The sequence below is a fragment of the Camellia sinensis genome, chromosome 4 (genome assembly GCF_055761805.1).
Source record: "Camellia sinensis isolate YWXY chromosome 4, ASM5576180v1, whole genome shotgun sequence".
Lineage (NCBI taxonomy): Eukaryota > Viridiplantae > Streptophyta > Magnoliopsida > Ericales > Theaceae > Camellia > Camellia sinensis.
The window spans coordinates 90,464,076-90,480,123 of NC_138964.1; the positions used below are offsets into that span (position 1 = coordinate 90,464,076).

The following is a 16,048-nucleotide window of genomic DNA, read 5'->3' on the forward strand; positions in this document are numbered from 1 at the left end:
GCTAGCGCATCTACCACCGTGACAACCTCTTGCTCGATCTCTCGATCCTTGGCCCTTTCCTCAGAAGCTTCAGAAGGAGGATGTTGCTCGGCTGGTTGCACGATGGTAGCTTCTGCTTCAGCTGCTTGTTTGGCTTCTTCGATTAGCCTCCTCTGTACGGCACCGACATAAGCTTGCATATAGGCCGGGATGAAGGCAGCAGGAGGGTTTTGAAACACCTCGGCGTCCTGACCATGGCCAAGTTTTTCCACGGCAACTTTCCAACCGCACTGGGAAAAGATGTCATTGGTCCCCTGGACCTGCCGTTCATATGCTGTCTCACTCTCGGCATAACTGTGGTCTCCAGCCTCGTCGACCTCTTTCTCCAGCTCAGTTTTGTGAGCGTCGCGGAGTTTGCGCAGCTCGGCAATGTATCGGGCCTCCGTCACTTGGAGGGCCCTCTACTTGTCATCGTCTGCCCGGGCCAATCGTTCAGAAAGCTTGTCGCGCTCGGCCGCTGCTGCTTCCTGCGCGACCTTCAGTTTTGCCAGCTCGGCCGTCTTGGCCTTGTTGTCAGTAATTGCCACCCGTAGACTTTTCCGCACGGCGATCATTCGCTCGTGGGCCAGGTAATTCTTCTGCGCAGCCTGCGCAACAAACGAAAATGTCAGAACTCCACAACCGAGCAGACACTTGACAACATGAGAACTTGCAAATTTACCAATACTATTGACTTTGTTGCCGAGCACAGAACCTTCAGGTCGGACAGCTCCTCGTGCTTTTTCATGTCGGCATGAAGGAGCCGCCCTTTGGTTATGTTGAAGCCGAGAGAGTAATCCTTGTCCGCGTAGACCGAGTCCGCAGTAGAGCCAGCCCGGCCTTTGTATGTTAACTCGGGCGACTAGACTGGGGGGACACTGGATCGAGTGGATGGCTCGGTGATCGGCTGTTCAGTCTGGTCCCCCAAGTTGGTAGAAGCATGCTCGGTTGAATCTTCATCTGCCAAATGTTGTTCGGTCTGATTTTTTTTCGGCCTTTTCTTTGACCGACCTACAACTTGTTCGCTGGCCAGAGCCGGCACAACCCCCTCATCTTGCACGGCCGGCGTGGAAGAAGTTACCCCAGCTGCCTTCGGTGGCTGGGAGTTGCTCGCCTCACCGATGATCATTGACTTGATAGCTCGGATCTTGGCCATCTTTTGCTCGGTTGTCAAAGGGACCAGTTTGATCGGTGGAAGGCTGGGATCTGGTTCTGGAGAAGGTGCACGCAGGAAGTCGGTCACCTTGCTCTTGCGCGGCGCCTTGTAGCGGTAGCTCGGTTTGAAACTGAGCAGCTTGGGTGATTCTCGCTCCTCAGCCGGATTACGTAACGCAACCCTTATAGCCTCCTGGTTTGCGCGGGAGTAATCCTCTGCCAAGAGTTTATAGTCTGCAACATGAAGGCAATTGTTAGACCGGCAGTAAAAAGAGCAACTTCAAAAAAATTGATGCCGAGATGCTCACCAGCACTTCCAAAGTCTTTTCTTATGTACCAGCCCGGTATGGGTGCTTCAGTGTCCTCATAATTACCGGACATCCACAAAAAATCATCATTGTTGGTCTCTTTGTCCGGGTTACCTTCGATGAGTTTTGCTCGGCCTTTCCTGACCTTCAGATACCAGCAAACCCCACCTTTATTTTTACTAAGTGCGTATTGGTGAAATATCTCGGCGAGGCCGAGATTCAGACCAAGTATTCTATTTAGCTTGGCCACGCCGTTTATTATTTTGTATGTATTGTTGGAGACTTGGGTCTGGCACAACCTAGTCTGCCTTAAAAACTCGCAGATCAGGGGTTGGACCGGGAAGTGCAGGCCTCCTTCTACAATAGACACCATCGTGAAGGGGCATTTGTCCAGCTCGCCCCAGGGAGTGTCTCCTTTCTTGGCGAGCTCCAAGTGGACATCATCTGGAATATTGTACTCTCTACGGAACTCGGCCAGTGCCCCCGGAGAATTCACCATGAACCGGTACTTCCCCATCTATCCCGGTTTTATTTAGTTGGTTGATTTAGATCGTATCTCAGTAAAAATTTGGTGAATGTTTGCTCGGACTTTGAGCTTCACCGGTTGTAACGCTGAACGGGACTGGTCGGTCCTAGTTTGTTCTGCATTATTAAGAAACAAGTCCAAGGATTAGCGTGGCATAAATTGCACGGCTTCACTATCTGGGGCGTTTGATCGGTTCAATTTTCTTATCTCGGCTTCACTATGTGGCCGACCAGGCCTTCCTAAATCGGTTCTAGCCCCCCTTCTTGCAGCTTGGTTTCGGCCTCAAAACAAGACCACAAACAGGTTCTTGCTCGGCTAAATCCTATTTATAGATAAAAAACTTGGGTTTTGCTCGGTCTCGCTCAGGGTTCAGGCTGTTTATCTTAAGTGTCAAGTCCGTGCATCGAAACTAGGGGAAACAAGGGGCATGGGAGCCCCATCTGCTTCTCTGATTCTAGTTTTTCCTAAGGTGTACCAGTATTACCCCAAAGAGGGGGCACTGGTAAGATTCTAACAGTCCCAGGCAAGAACATGAAAAACGTAAATGGCGAGTACGAAGGAGGGGCAGGTAAACTTACCGATATGGATGCCAAGTGAGGAGCAGTTAACCACGATCTTGTCTACAGCCTTTGAGAGGACGAAGGTGGTCGAGAACGACTGGAGGAGCAGTGATGGCAGAAGCTTGGAAACTTGAAGGCTAGGGTTTGGCTCGAGAGAGAAGATGAACAGTAGGTGCGTATGTGACCCGTCATATGCATATATAAAGGAGGGGGGAAGCCAAAGGGCGGCAACCTTTTGAAATTTGCGCGTAACGAAGACAGCTGGGGGTCTGCACGAAACCAATGGTGTGAAGCCACGTGGCATCGAAAAGATGGCTCTGTCAGTACGGCTGTATGATCGATGACTAGACTACTGGGGCAATCCCCGACGACCGACCAATTCGGATGGCCCGGTTAGAATGATAATCCCAAATCACGCTCAGCTCGGATGGAAATAAGGGGCAATTGAGAGGGAGATTTGCGCCGGGCTATGGCGCCGAACCGAATCGGCACGGCCTCTTGGGCTATCGCGTTTGGCCGAGCTATGTCGCTGACCGCAATGCGAGGACATGCATGTGCCCAACCGAGCTTTTGACTCGGCTAAGTCTTCGGTTGGATCCGCAATGGTGCGTTTGGACCGCGCCAAGCATAGCCCGGAATGAATTTAGATCGGGATGAAGGCCTGCACGCTTCACGGCCAGTCAGTTCGGATGGATCGACTTCTTACAGTTCGGCCGTCCCGGTCATGGTGGTGTTTCTTCCCAAGGGATAGATCGGTTATGATATCCCGGTTGAGTGTGCCACCTGGACCAATGGTGTGATGGAGGGGAAATCCACTCGTGGCACGTGTCAATACCGTTTGGCAGTTCCACACACGCTGTTTGGAGGATTTGGCCTTTACATGCGTAAAGAAGGTAGAGGGGAGCACTACCACCTGTCCAGGGAAGGACAGCAGAGGTAGTACGGCCACAATCTCTGAGGCTGCATGGCCTGCCTAGAAAAAGGAGGCATGGGTGACGTTGGAGGTAAGCATTCTGAGGAATTCCCAACTCTCTCTCTCTCAAAAGTGCTCTCTCCTTCTTCAAGTGTGCTGACTTGATCGTCGGAGGGTCTATCCGGCAGCACACCGCCAGGTAGCTCACCGTCTTTCTGTTTTCGGGCCAAGTGACGCTGCGTAAAGCTCAAGCACAAGGAGTACGGAGAACAAAGGATATTTCACCCCTGTACAATTGGCGCCGTCTGTGCGAAAAACTCGACAGACAAACCTTGCTCTTCAAGCTTTTTCGACTGCTTCCATGGCTAACCATGATGAAACTCCACTGTCCGTCGTCGATGGTATCACACCGAAGTCTGTCCGACTGTGAGATGGCCCTCCTGCTATTCCCACCATGGCGGGCTTGGAGACTTCTTCCCGGGGTGCGTGCGACAAACGCGCAAGGAGCACTGATCGCTCGAAGAGTCCAGAGAGTCACATGCTCAGCGCCTGGAGCACAAACTCAAAGTCTAGGACGCTCTCATTCGCAAGATGGCAGTTGAAATGGAGGCGTTGATGTGCCAGATGAAGTGGAAGGGTGCTGCTGGAGAGGGCAACCTCAGTGAGCGCACCCCGCCCCCTCGCTCTGGCAGTTGCCACCAGGAAAGGACGTCCTCCCTCTCTATCACCAGACGCTATGGGGTAGGAGACTCTGACCCACAGGTAGGAAGGTCTCATACTCGCGACGGCAGCAACCGTCCCTCGCACCCCTCGTCGACGTCGAGATACTCTTTCTCTGTCCATTCGTGAGACCTGAGGGATGTACTGGAAGAGAGGGCTCGCCGTAGACAGACCCGAAGGCTGCCGGCATCGCAAAGGCTGGGCTCCCAGATCCGTTGTAGTGAGGAAATGGCAATGCCTGCGCCTAGGATGATAGCACCAGGGGACAGAGAGCTAGCAAGACTTACCGCTACTCCGCTGTCCCCAGAAATTGAGAGCACGCCGCTCCCTGTCGGATTCCACCAGCCTAAGTTCACGTTGTACGACGGCAAGATTGATCCGTACATACACGTGAGTCATTACCGGCAAGTAATGGCTGGACATCGACGCAATGACGCCCTTATGTGCCTCATATTCCCAGCAAGCTTGGGCGAACTAGGCCTGAAGTGGTTCGAAAGGCTTCCGGAGGGGAGCATCGAGGGCTGGCAACAACTAACAGAGGCCTTCGTCACCAGATTGAAAACAAACACTCGAACACCAAAGGAGGTCAACCATCTCCTAGGCGTTAAGATGGAATCTGGAGGTTCTTTGAACACATACAATGCCAAGTACTGGGAAACTTACAACGAGATCCTCGACTGCCACACCAATTTGGCGATCACCCAATACAAGTGGGTTCTCCCAGTCGGACATAGGCTGGAAGATTCGCTTACGATGCACCAGCCCACTACCATGGAATCTTTGATGCAGCGGATCAACGAACATATCTGAGTGGAGGACGATGCCGCCACCGCGACTGAGAAGGAGAATCCGGTCCCGGCGGACAGAAGAGTGGCGGGGGAGGTTCACTCAGTAGGGCAGGAGGACAACCGCCCAAACGATCGGTTAAAAGATCAACGTCGTGGCTCAAACCGCAATGATAGGAACAAAGGTCGCAGAAACGACCGAGCTAACGCTCCTCGTGATGAAGAGGAAGATGCCAAGAGAAAGTTGAAAACGCAAACCGGTATCACCACGGTCTTTAAAATCCCTATTTACCGTATCCTGAGTGAAATCCGAGGTGAACCCTACGTCCGTTGGCCGACCAAGTTGGGAAACACGCAGAGAGGCTTCAACTCGAGGTATCGCTGCACTTTCTATGAAGAACGAGGGCACCGAACGGAGGACTGTGTGCCGCTAAAACAACATTTGGAGGAGTTGGTGGCGGCAGGGCATCTGGACCAGTGCATAGACAGCGGTATGAAAGCTGCTCCCAGGATAGGGCGAGCCAAACGGCCTCGCCGTCCTGGATGCAGCGTCGCAGGGCGTGATCAATGTCATCCATGGCATCATTGAGCCGGCAAGGGTCTGCGAACTACGAGGGATGATCAAGAAAGCTGAGCACATGAGAGAGGTGCTCTCCGTTCAGCCCGCCGTGAAAGAGGGAAAGACCGAGGAAAAAGACGTCCTGACCTTTTCTAGCAAAGACTTGGAAAGAATTCAAGTGCCTCATAATGACACCCTAGTGGTGACCCTCTGTGTCAAGGACTTCGACATCAAAAGAATTCTAGTTGACCAGGGGAGTTCGGTCGAGATCATGTATTACGACGCATTCAAACAGATGAAGTTGGAGGACAAGGACTTGGCCCCCGCAACGTCTTCATTGGTTGGCTTTAACTCTCAACCAGAATGGCCGATCGGAAAGATCATATTGCCGGTAAAAGCGGGATCAGTCACGAAGCAAGTGGAGTTTTGGGTGCTTAAAGTCCCATCGACCTACAACTTAATTTTGGGCAGGGGCTGGTTGCATGCCATGCAGGCGGTAGCATCGACCTACCATCAGGTCTTGCGCCTCTCGGCACCAACCGGACAGATAGAAGAGGTTTGGGGAGACGAGGTGATGGCAAGACAGTGCTTCATCGTAGTAAAGGGCAGCAGAGCTCCCAAGGGCTTTGTGCAGATGATAGAGGGCCCGGAGGGGAAGGAAGTCGTGGAAGACGTCGGAAGAAAGGCCGACGAGAAATCGGTCGAAGACTTGGTGGAGGTGCGCATGGACGAGAATGACCCAAACAAGTTCTTTCTTTTGGGCTCATCCCTGTCCAGCGCCGAGCGACTTGAGTACGTTGACTTTTTGATTTCCAATATGGAGGCCTTCGCATGGACGCCTTACGATATGCCTGGCGTCGACCCTTGCTTCATTTGCCACCAGTTAAACGTCTTTCCAAATGCACGGCTGGTCATCCAGAGGACGCGGCGCTCGGCCTTGCACCATGCCGAGATAGTGGCAGAAGAGGTCAAGAACTTGTTGGAAGCTGGGGGCAATAGAAGAAGTGCAATATCCTAGGTGGATATCTAACACGGTGGTGGTGTCGAAAAAGAACGGCAAGTGGCGGGTTTGCGTTGATTATAAGACGGTCAACCGTGCGTGCCCAAAGGATAGCTTCTGCCTCCCAAGAATCGACCGGCTGGTGGACTTGACCACTGGCCATCAGAGGTTCAGCTTCCTCGATGCGTATCGTGGCTACCACCAGATAGCCATGTATGAACCAGACCGAGAGATCACTTCGTTCACTACTCCGCGTGGCCTGTACTGCTACAAGGTCATGCCATTCGGACTAAAAAACGCTGGGGCAACTTTTCAAAGGATGGTAACCAAGATGTTTGCTCCCCTTCTAGGCCGCACCATGGAGGCTTACATCGATGATATGGTGGTAAAGAGCAAGGAAAAATCTCGACACCTCGCCGACCTAGCAGAGATGTTCACTACACTCAAACATCGCAAGCTGCGTTTGAATGCCTCCAAGTGCGCCTTCGGAGTCGGCACCGGAAAATTCCTAGGTGTTTTGGTCACGAACCGAGGAATTGAAGCCGACCCTTCCCAAATCAAGGCGATACAAGAGCTGGAGCGCCCAAACTCCACGAAGGACGTGCAACATCTTACCGGGATGGCAGCCGCGCTAAACAGATTTATCAGCCGGTCTTCAGATCGTTTGCAGGCCCTTCTTCAAAACTTTGAAGGCCAAGTTCTTCTGGGATGACGAATGTGACCGTGCATTGGCGGATCTGAAAGCATACCTTTCCTCAGCCCCTATCCTGGTCATACCAAAACTGGGTGAAGAACTGTATCTCTACTTGGCAGTCTCTCAACATGCGGTAAGCGCCGTGCTGAGGGTACCCAGCACCTCCTCATCTTCTACGTAAGCAAGACCTTGCTCCCGGGTGAATCAAGATATCTGCCGCTAGAAAAATTGGCTCTAGCCCTGATGATGGCCTCCAGAAAGCTAACGCACTATTTTCATGCTCACACAGTCGTTGTGCTAACCGAATTTCCACTTAAGGTGCTCTTCGAAAAGGCTGATTTTACCGACAGAACTCTAAAGTGGGCTGTAGAATTGGGGCAGTATGATATCAAGTTTCAACCGCGCACTGCCATCAAAGCTCAAGCTCTTGCCGACTTCGTGGCGGAATTTGCCCTTGGAACACACCCCGTTTGCCCTATCGATGTGGCCAGCACGGATTTGGCGCAGCCCATGGCTTAAATAGCAGATACGAATAGCGAACAACAAGTGACGGAAGGGCAAACGAAAGTCGAACAAAAAATGCAGGAACCGGACAACCTATCAAAGCACGGGTTTGACTGGGGCATAGAAAGAAACCAGAATTAACCGACCAGTACCCCGCAGCTGAAGAGCTCCCAAAATCGCTCCGACTGCTGGAAATTGTTCATTGACGAGATGTGGGAACTCTTTGTCGATGGGGCCTCCAACAGGCATGGCGCTGGGCTGGGGATCGTCCTGACCTCCCCAGATGGGCTGACCATAGAGCATGCGATCACAATCGGTTTTCCAGCGTCCAACAATGAGGCGGAATATGAAGCCCTCATTGTCGGATTGAAAAGCGCATTGAGGATGAAAGCGTTGGAGCTTATGATATTCAGCGACTCCAAACTGGTGATCAATCAGGTCTCTGGGGAGTATGAGGCCAGGGATGAAAGGATGGCCAAATATCAGGCGTTGGTACGCGCAGAACTCAAAAAGTTTGCTGCGATAAGAATGGAACAAATTAACCGCGTGGTGAATAAAGCAGCTGACGAACTGGCCGGCCTGGCATCCATGCAAACAACTTTTCCCAATCCTTTGATGACAGATTTTTTGCCCCGGCCTAGCATTGAGGAACCAGAGGTGCCTGAAGTACTCTGCGCCGACTTAGGACCATCCTGAATGGACCCCATCATCGCCTTCCTAAAGGATAGAATTCTACCAGAAGAAAAGAAGGCGGCCAACAAAATCCGAGCCAAATCAGAGCGGTTTTGGCTCTCTCCATCTCGAGCCTTATACAAGAAGTCTTTCACTGGGCCATATCTGAAGTGCGTCCACCCTGACAAGGTGGAAGCCTTCCTCTATGAGATTCATGAAGGCATCTGCGGGAGTCGTGTTGGGGGAAGGTCTTTGGCTTACCGAGCGATTTCCCAAGGTTATTGGTGGCCGTGCATGCAGGCGGACACGCAGAAATACGTTCGCAGGTGTGAAAAATGTCAAAATTTTGCTCCCCAAATCCAGTAGCCGGCCAGAGAGCTGCTCTGCTCCTCCCTACAAGTCCTTGGCCGTTCGCACTTTGGGGGCTGGATATTGTGGGACCACTCCCAACAGCTCCAGGCAACCGCAAGTTTTTCATCGTTGCTACCGACTACTTCACTAAGTGGGTTGAGGCCGAGCCGTTGGCAACCATAAAGGAAAAAGATGTGAAGAAGTTTGTTTGGCAAAATGTCGTCACTCGCTTCGGTATACCGAAGGCCCTTATTTCGGATAATGACACTCAGTTTGATGGGAAACTCTTTCGCGGATTCTGCGAAGAGTTAAAGATTGAGTTCTACAACTCAACATCGGCCTACCCTCAGTCAAATGGTCAAGCAGAAGCCTCAAACAAGACCATCCTGGACGGGCTGAAGAAGCGGCTAGAGAAAGCCAAAGGGAAGTGGGCTGAAGAACTACCCAATGTGCTCTGGGCGTACTGCACCACACCGAGACGTTCGACCGGGGAAACACCATTTGCCTTGACCTATGGCATGGAGGCTGTTATCCCACTAGAAATCGGCATGCCGACCATCCGGTCTGAAAGTTTTTTGCCAGACTTGAATAGTAAAGCAGTGGCCTTGGAGCTTGACCTAGCTGAAGAAAGAAGGGAACGGGCGCTAATCCACATTGCAACCTACCAGCAAGAACTCTCCCGGAAATACAACAAGACCGTGCATCCAAGGCTATTCAAGATCGGAGACTGGGTCTTGAGAAAGGTGATGGGCAACACGGTGATCCCTGTCGAAGGCAAACTAGGTGCAAATTGGGAAGGGCCGTATAAGGCAACTGGGCTTGCAGGCAAAGGGGCATACCATCTAGAAGACTTAGATGGTAAAGCTATCCCCAGATCGTGGAATGCTGCTAATCTTAAGATTTTTTACTTCTGAAATGTAATCTCTTCTGTTCCCTTCTCTTTTGAATATTGGCCTTTTGGCACCAGATGTAAATCTCTGACGTGTAATGAAAGATGACCCTATATTTTCCTACCTCCTTCTTATATTATGTGTTTCTGTATAATGACATCACAAGGGTATTGGGCCACCATGAATGCCAGGGGCAAGAAGCCAACAATGGCTTGACAGAGGCCGTACAAACAGTTGGTGTGTTGTCCAACTTGCATAAGGGCCGAGTTGATTTTACTCACCCGAGTGAAATGTTGGCGTTTTGTCCAACTTGCAGAAGGGCCGAGCTGATTTTGTTCACCCATGTGAAATGTTGGCATTTTGCCCAACTTGCAAAAGGGCCGAGCTGACTTTGTTTGCCCGTGTAAAATGTTGGCATTTTGTCTAACTTGCAGAAGGGCCGAGCTGATTCGGCCATTCCCAAGTGAAATGTTGGCGTTTTGCCCAACTTGCAAAAGGGCCGAGCTGACTTTGCTCGCTCGAGTAAAATGTTGGCGTTTTGTCCAACTCGCAGAAGGGCTGAGCTGATTTTGCTCGCCCAAGTGAAATGTTAGCGTTTTGTCCAACTTGCAAAAAGGGCCGAGCTGACTTTGCTCGCCCAAGTAAAATGTCGGCGTATTGTCCAACTTGCAGAAGGGCCGACCTGACTTTACTCGCCCGAATAAAATATCAGCGTTTTGTCCAACTTGCAGAAGGGCCAAGTTGACTTTGCTCGCCCGAATAAAATATCAGCGCTTTGTCCAACTTGCAGTAGGGTCGAACTGATTTTGCTCGCCTGAGTGAAACGTTGGTGTATTGCCCACTTGCACCGAGGCCGAGCTGCTTGGGCCATCCAGGTTTATGGCCGAGCTGATTTTACTCCCCCGAGCTGGAACTTATATTTGACAAACATTTCAAATTGAAGAAGATTTGCTTATCATACCGAAGAAATAACAAAAATAGATACATGACGAGCAAAAGTTAAACTTTTCATTGATTAAGAAAGCGGAAGTACAAAAGTGGGGCTAAGCCCGGTTACATTCCAAAAAAAAAAAAAGGAAAAAGGGCGGAAGATTGGTTTAAATCTACATTAACGGTTTGCTCGGCCAGTCCCTCCTCAACCTCATCTGCTACCACCGTGACAACCTCTTGCTTGATCTCTCGATCCTTGGCCCCTTCCTCAGAAGCTTCAGAAGGAGGATGTTACTCGGCCGGTTGCACGACGGTAGTTTCTACTTCAGCTGCTTGTTTGGCTTCTTCGATTAGCCTCCTCTGCACGGCGCCGGCATAAGCTTGCATATAGGCGGGGATGAAGGCAGCAGGAGGGTTTTGAAACACCTCGGCGTCCTGACCATGGCCAAGTTTTTCCACGGCGGCTTTCCAACCGCACTGGGAAAAGATGTCCTTGGTCCCCTAGACCTGCCGTTTATATGCTGTCTCACCCTCGGCATAACCGCGGTCTCTAGCCTCGTCGACCTCCTTCTCTAGCTCGGTTTTGTGAGCGTCGCGGAGTTTGCGCAGCTCGGCAATGTATCGGGCCTTCGTCACTTGGAGGGCCCTCTACTTGTCCTTGTCTGCCCGGGCCAATCTTTCAGAAAGCTTGTCGAGCTCGGCCGCTGCTGCTTCCTGCGCAGCCTTCAGTTCTGCCAGCTCGGCCGTCTTGGCCTTGTTGTCAGTAATTGCCTCCCGCAGACTTTTCCGCACGGCGATCATTCGCTCGTGGGCCAGGTAATTCTTCTGCGCGGCCTGCGCAACAAATGAAAATGTCAGAACTCCACAACCGAGCAGACACTTGACAACAGGAGAACTTGCAAACTTACCAACACTATTGACTTTGTTGCCGAGCGGAGAACCTTCAGGTCGGACAGCTCTTCGTGCTTTTTCATGTCGGCAGGAAGGAACAGCCCTTTGGTCATGTTGAAGCCGAGAGAGTAATCCTTGTCCGCGTAGACCGAGCCCGCCGTAGAGACAGCCCGGCCTTTGTATGTTAACTCAGGCGACCAGACTGGGTGGGCACTGGATCGAGCTGATGGCTCGGTGATCGGCTGTTCAGTCTGGTCCCCCAAGTCGGTAGAAGCATGCTCAGTTGAATCTTCATCTGCCAAATGTTGTTCGGTCTGATTTTTTCTCGGCCTTTTCTTCGACCGACCTGCAGCTTGTTCGCTGGCCAGAGTCGGCACAATCCCCTCCTCTTGCACGGCCGGCGTGGAAGAAGTTCCCCCAGCTACCTCCGGTGGCTGGGAGTCGCTCGCCTCACCGGTGATCATTGACTTGATAGCTCGGATCTTGGCCATCTCTTGCTCGGTTGTCAAAGGGACCAGTTTGATCGGTGGAAGGCTGGGATCTGGTTCTGGAGAAAGTACACGCAGGAAGTCGGTCACCCTGCTCTTGCGCGGCGCCGTGTAGCGGTAGCTCGGTTCGAAACCGAGCAGCTTGGGTGATTCTCGCTCCTCAGTCGGATGACGCAACGCAACCCTTATAGCCTCCTGGTTTGCGCGGGAGTAATCCTCTGCCAAGAGTTTATAGTCTGCAACATAAAGGCAACTGTTAGACCGGCAGTAAAAAGAGCAACTTCAAAAAAATTGATGCCGAGATGCTCACCAGCACTCCCAAAGTCTTTTCTTATGTACCAGCCCGGTATGGGTGCTTCGGTGTCCTCATAATTACCGGACACCCACAAAAAATCGTCATCGTTGGTCTCTTTGTTCGGGTTACCTTCGATGAGTTTTGTTCGGCCTTTCCTGACCTTGAGATACCAACAAAACCTACCTTTATTTTTACTAAGTGCATATTGGTGAAATATCTCAGCGAGGCCGAGATTCAGACGAAGTATTCTATTTAGCTCGGCCACGCCGTTTATTATTTTGTATGTATTGTTGGAGACTTGGGTCTGGCACAGCCTAGTTTGCCTTAAAAATTCGCAGATCAGGGGTTGGACCGGGAAGCGCAGGCCTCCTTCTACAATGGACACAACCGTGAGGGGGCATTTGTCCAGCTCGCCCCAGGGAGTGTCTCCTTTCTTGGCGAGCTCCAAGTGGACATCATCTGGAATATTGTACTCTCTACGGAACTCGGCCAGTGCCCCCGGAGAATTCACCATGAACCGGTACTTCCCCATCTATCCCAGTTTTATTTAGTTGGTTGATTTAGGTCGTATCTCGATAAAAATTTGGTGAATGTTTGCTCGGACTTTGAGCTTCACCGGCTGTAACGCTGAACGGGCCTGGTCGGTCCTAGTTTGTTCTGCATTATTAAGAAACAAGTCCAAGGATTAGCGTGGCATAAATTGCACGGCTTCACTATCTGGGGTGTTTGATCGGTTCAATTTTCTTATCTCGGCTTCACTTTGTGGCCGACCTGGCCTTCCTAGATCGGTTCTAGCCCCCCTTCTTGCAGTTTGGTCTCAGCATCAAAACAAGACCACAAATAGGTTCTTGCTCGGCTAAATCCTAGTTATAGATAAAAAACTTGGGTTTTGCTCGGTCTCGCTCAGGGTTCAGGCTGTTTATCCTAAGTGTCAAGTCCGTGCATCGAAACTAGGGGAAACAAGGGGCATGGGAGCCCCATCTGCTTCTCTGATTCCAGTTTTTCCTAAGGTGTACCAGTATTACCCCAAAGAGGGGGCATTGGTAAGATTCTAACAGTCCCAGGCAAGAACATGAAAAGCGTAAATGGCGAGTACGAAGGAGGGGCAGGTAAACTTACCGATATGGACGCCAAGTGAGGAGTAGTTAACCACGATCTTGTCTACAGCCTTTGAGAGGACGAAGGTGGTCGAGAACGACTGGAGGAGCAGTGATGGCAGAAGCTTGGAAACTTGAAGGCTAGGGTTTGGCTCGAGAGAGAAGATGAACAGTAGGGGCGTATGTGACCCCTCATGTGCGTATATTAAGGAGAGGGGAAGCCAAAGGGCGGCAACCTTTTGAAATTTGCGCGTGACGAAGACAGCTGTGGGTCTACACGGAACCAATGGTGTGAAGCCACGTGGCATCGAAAAGATGGCTTTGTCAGTACGGCTGCACGATCGATGACTAGACTACTGGGGCAATCCCCGACGACCGACCAATTCGGATGGCCCGGTCAAAATGATAATCCCAAATCACGCCCAGCTCAGATGGAAATAAGGGGCAATTGAGAGGGAGATTTGCACCGGGCTATGGCGCCGAACCGAATCGGCACGGCCTCTCGGGCTATTGCGTTTGGCCGAGCTATGTCGCTGACCGCAATGCGAAGAAATGCATGTGCCCAACCGAGCTTTTGACTCGGCTAAGTCTTCGGTTGGATCCGCAGTGGTGCGTTTGGACCGAGCCAAGCACAGCCCGGAATGAATTTAGACCGGGATGAAGGCCTGCACGCCTCACGGCCAGTCAGTTCGGATGGACTGACTTCTTACAGTTCGGATGTCCTGGTCGTGGTGGTGTTTCTTCCTAAGGGATAGATCGGTTATGATATCTCCAAGGGATAGATCGGTTATGATATCCCGGTTGAGTGTGCCACCTGGACCAATGGTGTGATGGATGGGAAATCCACTCGTGGCACGCGTCAATTCCGTTTGGCAGTTCCACACACGCTATGGGGTAGGAGACTCCGACCCACAGGTAGGAAGGTCTCATACTCGCGACGGCAGCTACCGTCCCTCGCACCCATCGTCGACGTCGAGATGCTCTTTCTCTGTCCATTCGGGAGACCTGAGAGATGTACTGGAAGAGAGGGCTCGCCGTAGACAGACCCGAAGGCTGCCGGCATCGCAAAGGCTGGGCTCCCAGATCCGTTGTAGTGAGGAAGTGGCAATGCCTGCGCCTAGGATGATAGCACCAAGGGACAGAGAGCTAGCAAGACTTACCGCTACCCCGTTGTCCCCAGAAATTGAGAGCACGCCGCTCCCTGCCGGATTCCACTAGCCTAAGTTCACGTTGTACGATGGCAAGACTGATCCGTACATGCACGTGAGTCATTACCGGCAAGTAATGGCAGGACATCGGCGCAATGACGCCCTCATGTGCCTCATATTCCCAGCAAGCTTTGGCGAACTAGGCCTGAAGTGGTTCGAAAGGCTTCTGGAGGGGAGCATCGAGGGCTGGCAACAACTAACAGAGGCCTTCATCACCAGATTCAAAACCAACACTAGAACACCAAAGGAGGTCGACCATCTCCTGGGCGTTAAGATGGAATCTGGAGGTTCTTTGAACGCATACAATACCAAGTACTGGGAAAGTTACAACGAGATCCTCGATTGCCCCACCAATTTGGCGATCACCCAATACAAGCGGCGTCTCCCAGTCGGACATACGCTGCGAGATTCGCTTACGATGCACCAGCCCACTACCATGGAATCTTTGATGCAACGGATCAACGAACACATCCGAGTGGAGGACGATGCCGCCACCGTGACCGAGAAGGAGAATCCGGTCCTGGCGGACAGAAGAGTGGCGGGGAAGGTTCACTCGGTAGGGCAGGAGGACAACCGCCCAAACGACCAGTCAAAAGATCAACGTCGTGGCTCAAACCGCGATGATAGGAACAAAGGTTGCAGAAACGACCGAGCTAACGCTCCTCGTGATGAAGAGGAAGATGCCAAGAGAAAGTTGAAAGCGCGAACCAGTATCACCACGGTCTTTAAAATCCCTATTTACCGCATCCTGAGTGAAATCCGTGGTGAACCCTACGTCCGTTGGCCGGCCAAGTTGGGAAACACGTAGAGAGGCTTCAACTCGAGGTATCGCTGCACCTTCCATGAAGAACGAGGGCACCGAACGGAGGACTGTGTGCCGCTCAAACAACATTTGGAGGAGTTGGTGGCGGCAGGGCATCTGGACCAGTACATAGACGGTGGTATGAAAGCCGCTCCCCAGGGACAGGGCGAGCCAAACGGCCTCGTCGTCCTGGATGCAGCGCCGCAGGGCGTGATCAATGTCATCCATGGCATCATTGAGCCGGCAAGGGTTTGTGAACTAAGAGGGATGATCAAGAAAGCTGAGCACATGAGAGAGGTGCTCTCCCCATTCAGCCCGCCATGAAAAAAGGGAAGACCGAGGAAAAAGACGTCCTGACCTTTTCTAGCAAAGGCTTGGAAAGAATTCAAGTGCCTCATAATGACGCCCTAGTGGTGACCCTCTGTGTCAAGGACTTCGACATCAATAGAATTTTGGTTGACTAGGGGAGTTCGGTCGAGATCATGTATTATGATGCATTCAAACAGATGAAGTTGGAGGACAAGGACTTGGCCCCCGCAATGTCTCCATTGGTTGGCTTTAACTCTCAACCAGAATGGCCGATCGGAATGATCATATTGCCGGTCAAAGCAGGATCAGTCACGAAGCAAGTGGAGTTTTGGGTGCTTAAAGTCCCATCGACCTACAACTTAATTTTGGGCAG

General features: G+C 51.7%; 4 protein-coding genes across 6 annotated transcripts in view; all 4 read left to right on the plus strand.

The window, feature by feature from the left end:
* LOC114267776 (uncharacterized) overlaps nucleotides 1-16,048 on the plus strand; it is an 89,393-nt gene that overhangs the window by 54,297 nt on the left and 19,048 nt on the right. The gene's annotated exons all lie outside the window — the stretch shown is intronic.
* On the plus strand, nucleotides 4,429-5,010 carry LOC145823875 (uncharacterized). Its single transcript, XM_082923420.1, has one exon. The coding sequence runs from the start codon at nucleotides 4,429-4,431 to the stop codon at nucleotides 5,008-5,010; it is 582 nt and encodes a 193-aa protein (XP_082779546.1).
* LOC114267890 (uncharacterized) lies at nucleotides 5,603-6,562 on the plus strand. The gene has a single exon (XM_028208972.2). It carries the CDS (start codon nucleotides 5,603-5,605, stop codon nucleotides 6,560-6,562), a length of 960 nt encoding a protein of 319 aa, XP_028064773.2.
* On the plus strand, nucleotides 7,953-8,438 carry LOC145823876 (uncharacterized). The gene has a single exon (XM_082923421.1). The coding sequence runs from the start codon at nucleotides 7,953-7,955 to the stop codon at nucleotides 8,436-8,438; it is 486 nt and encodes a 161-aa protein (XP_082779547.1).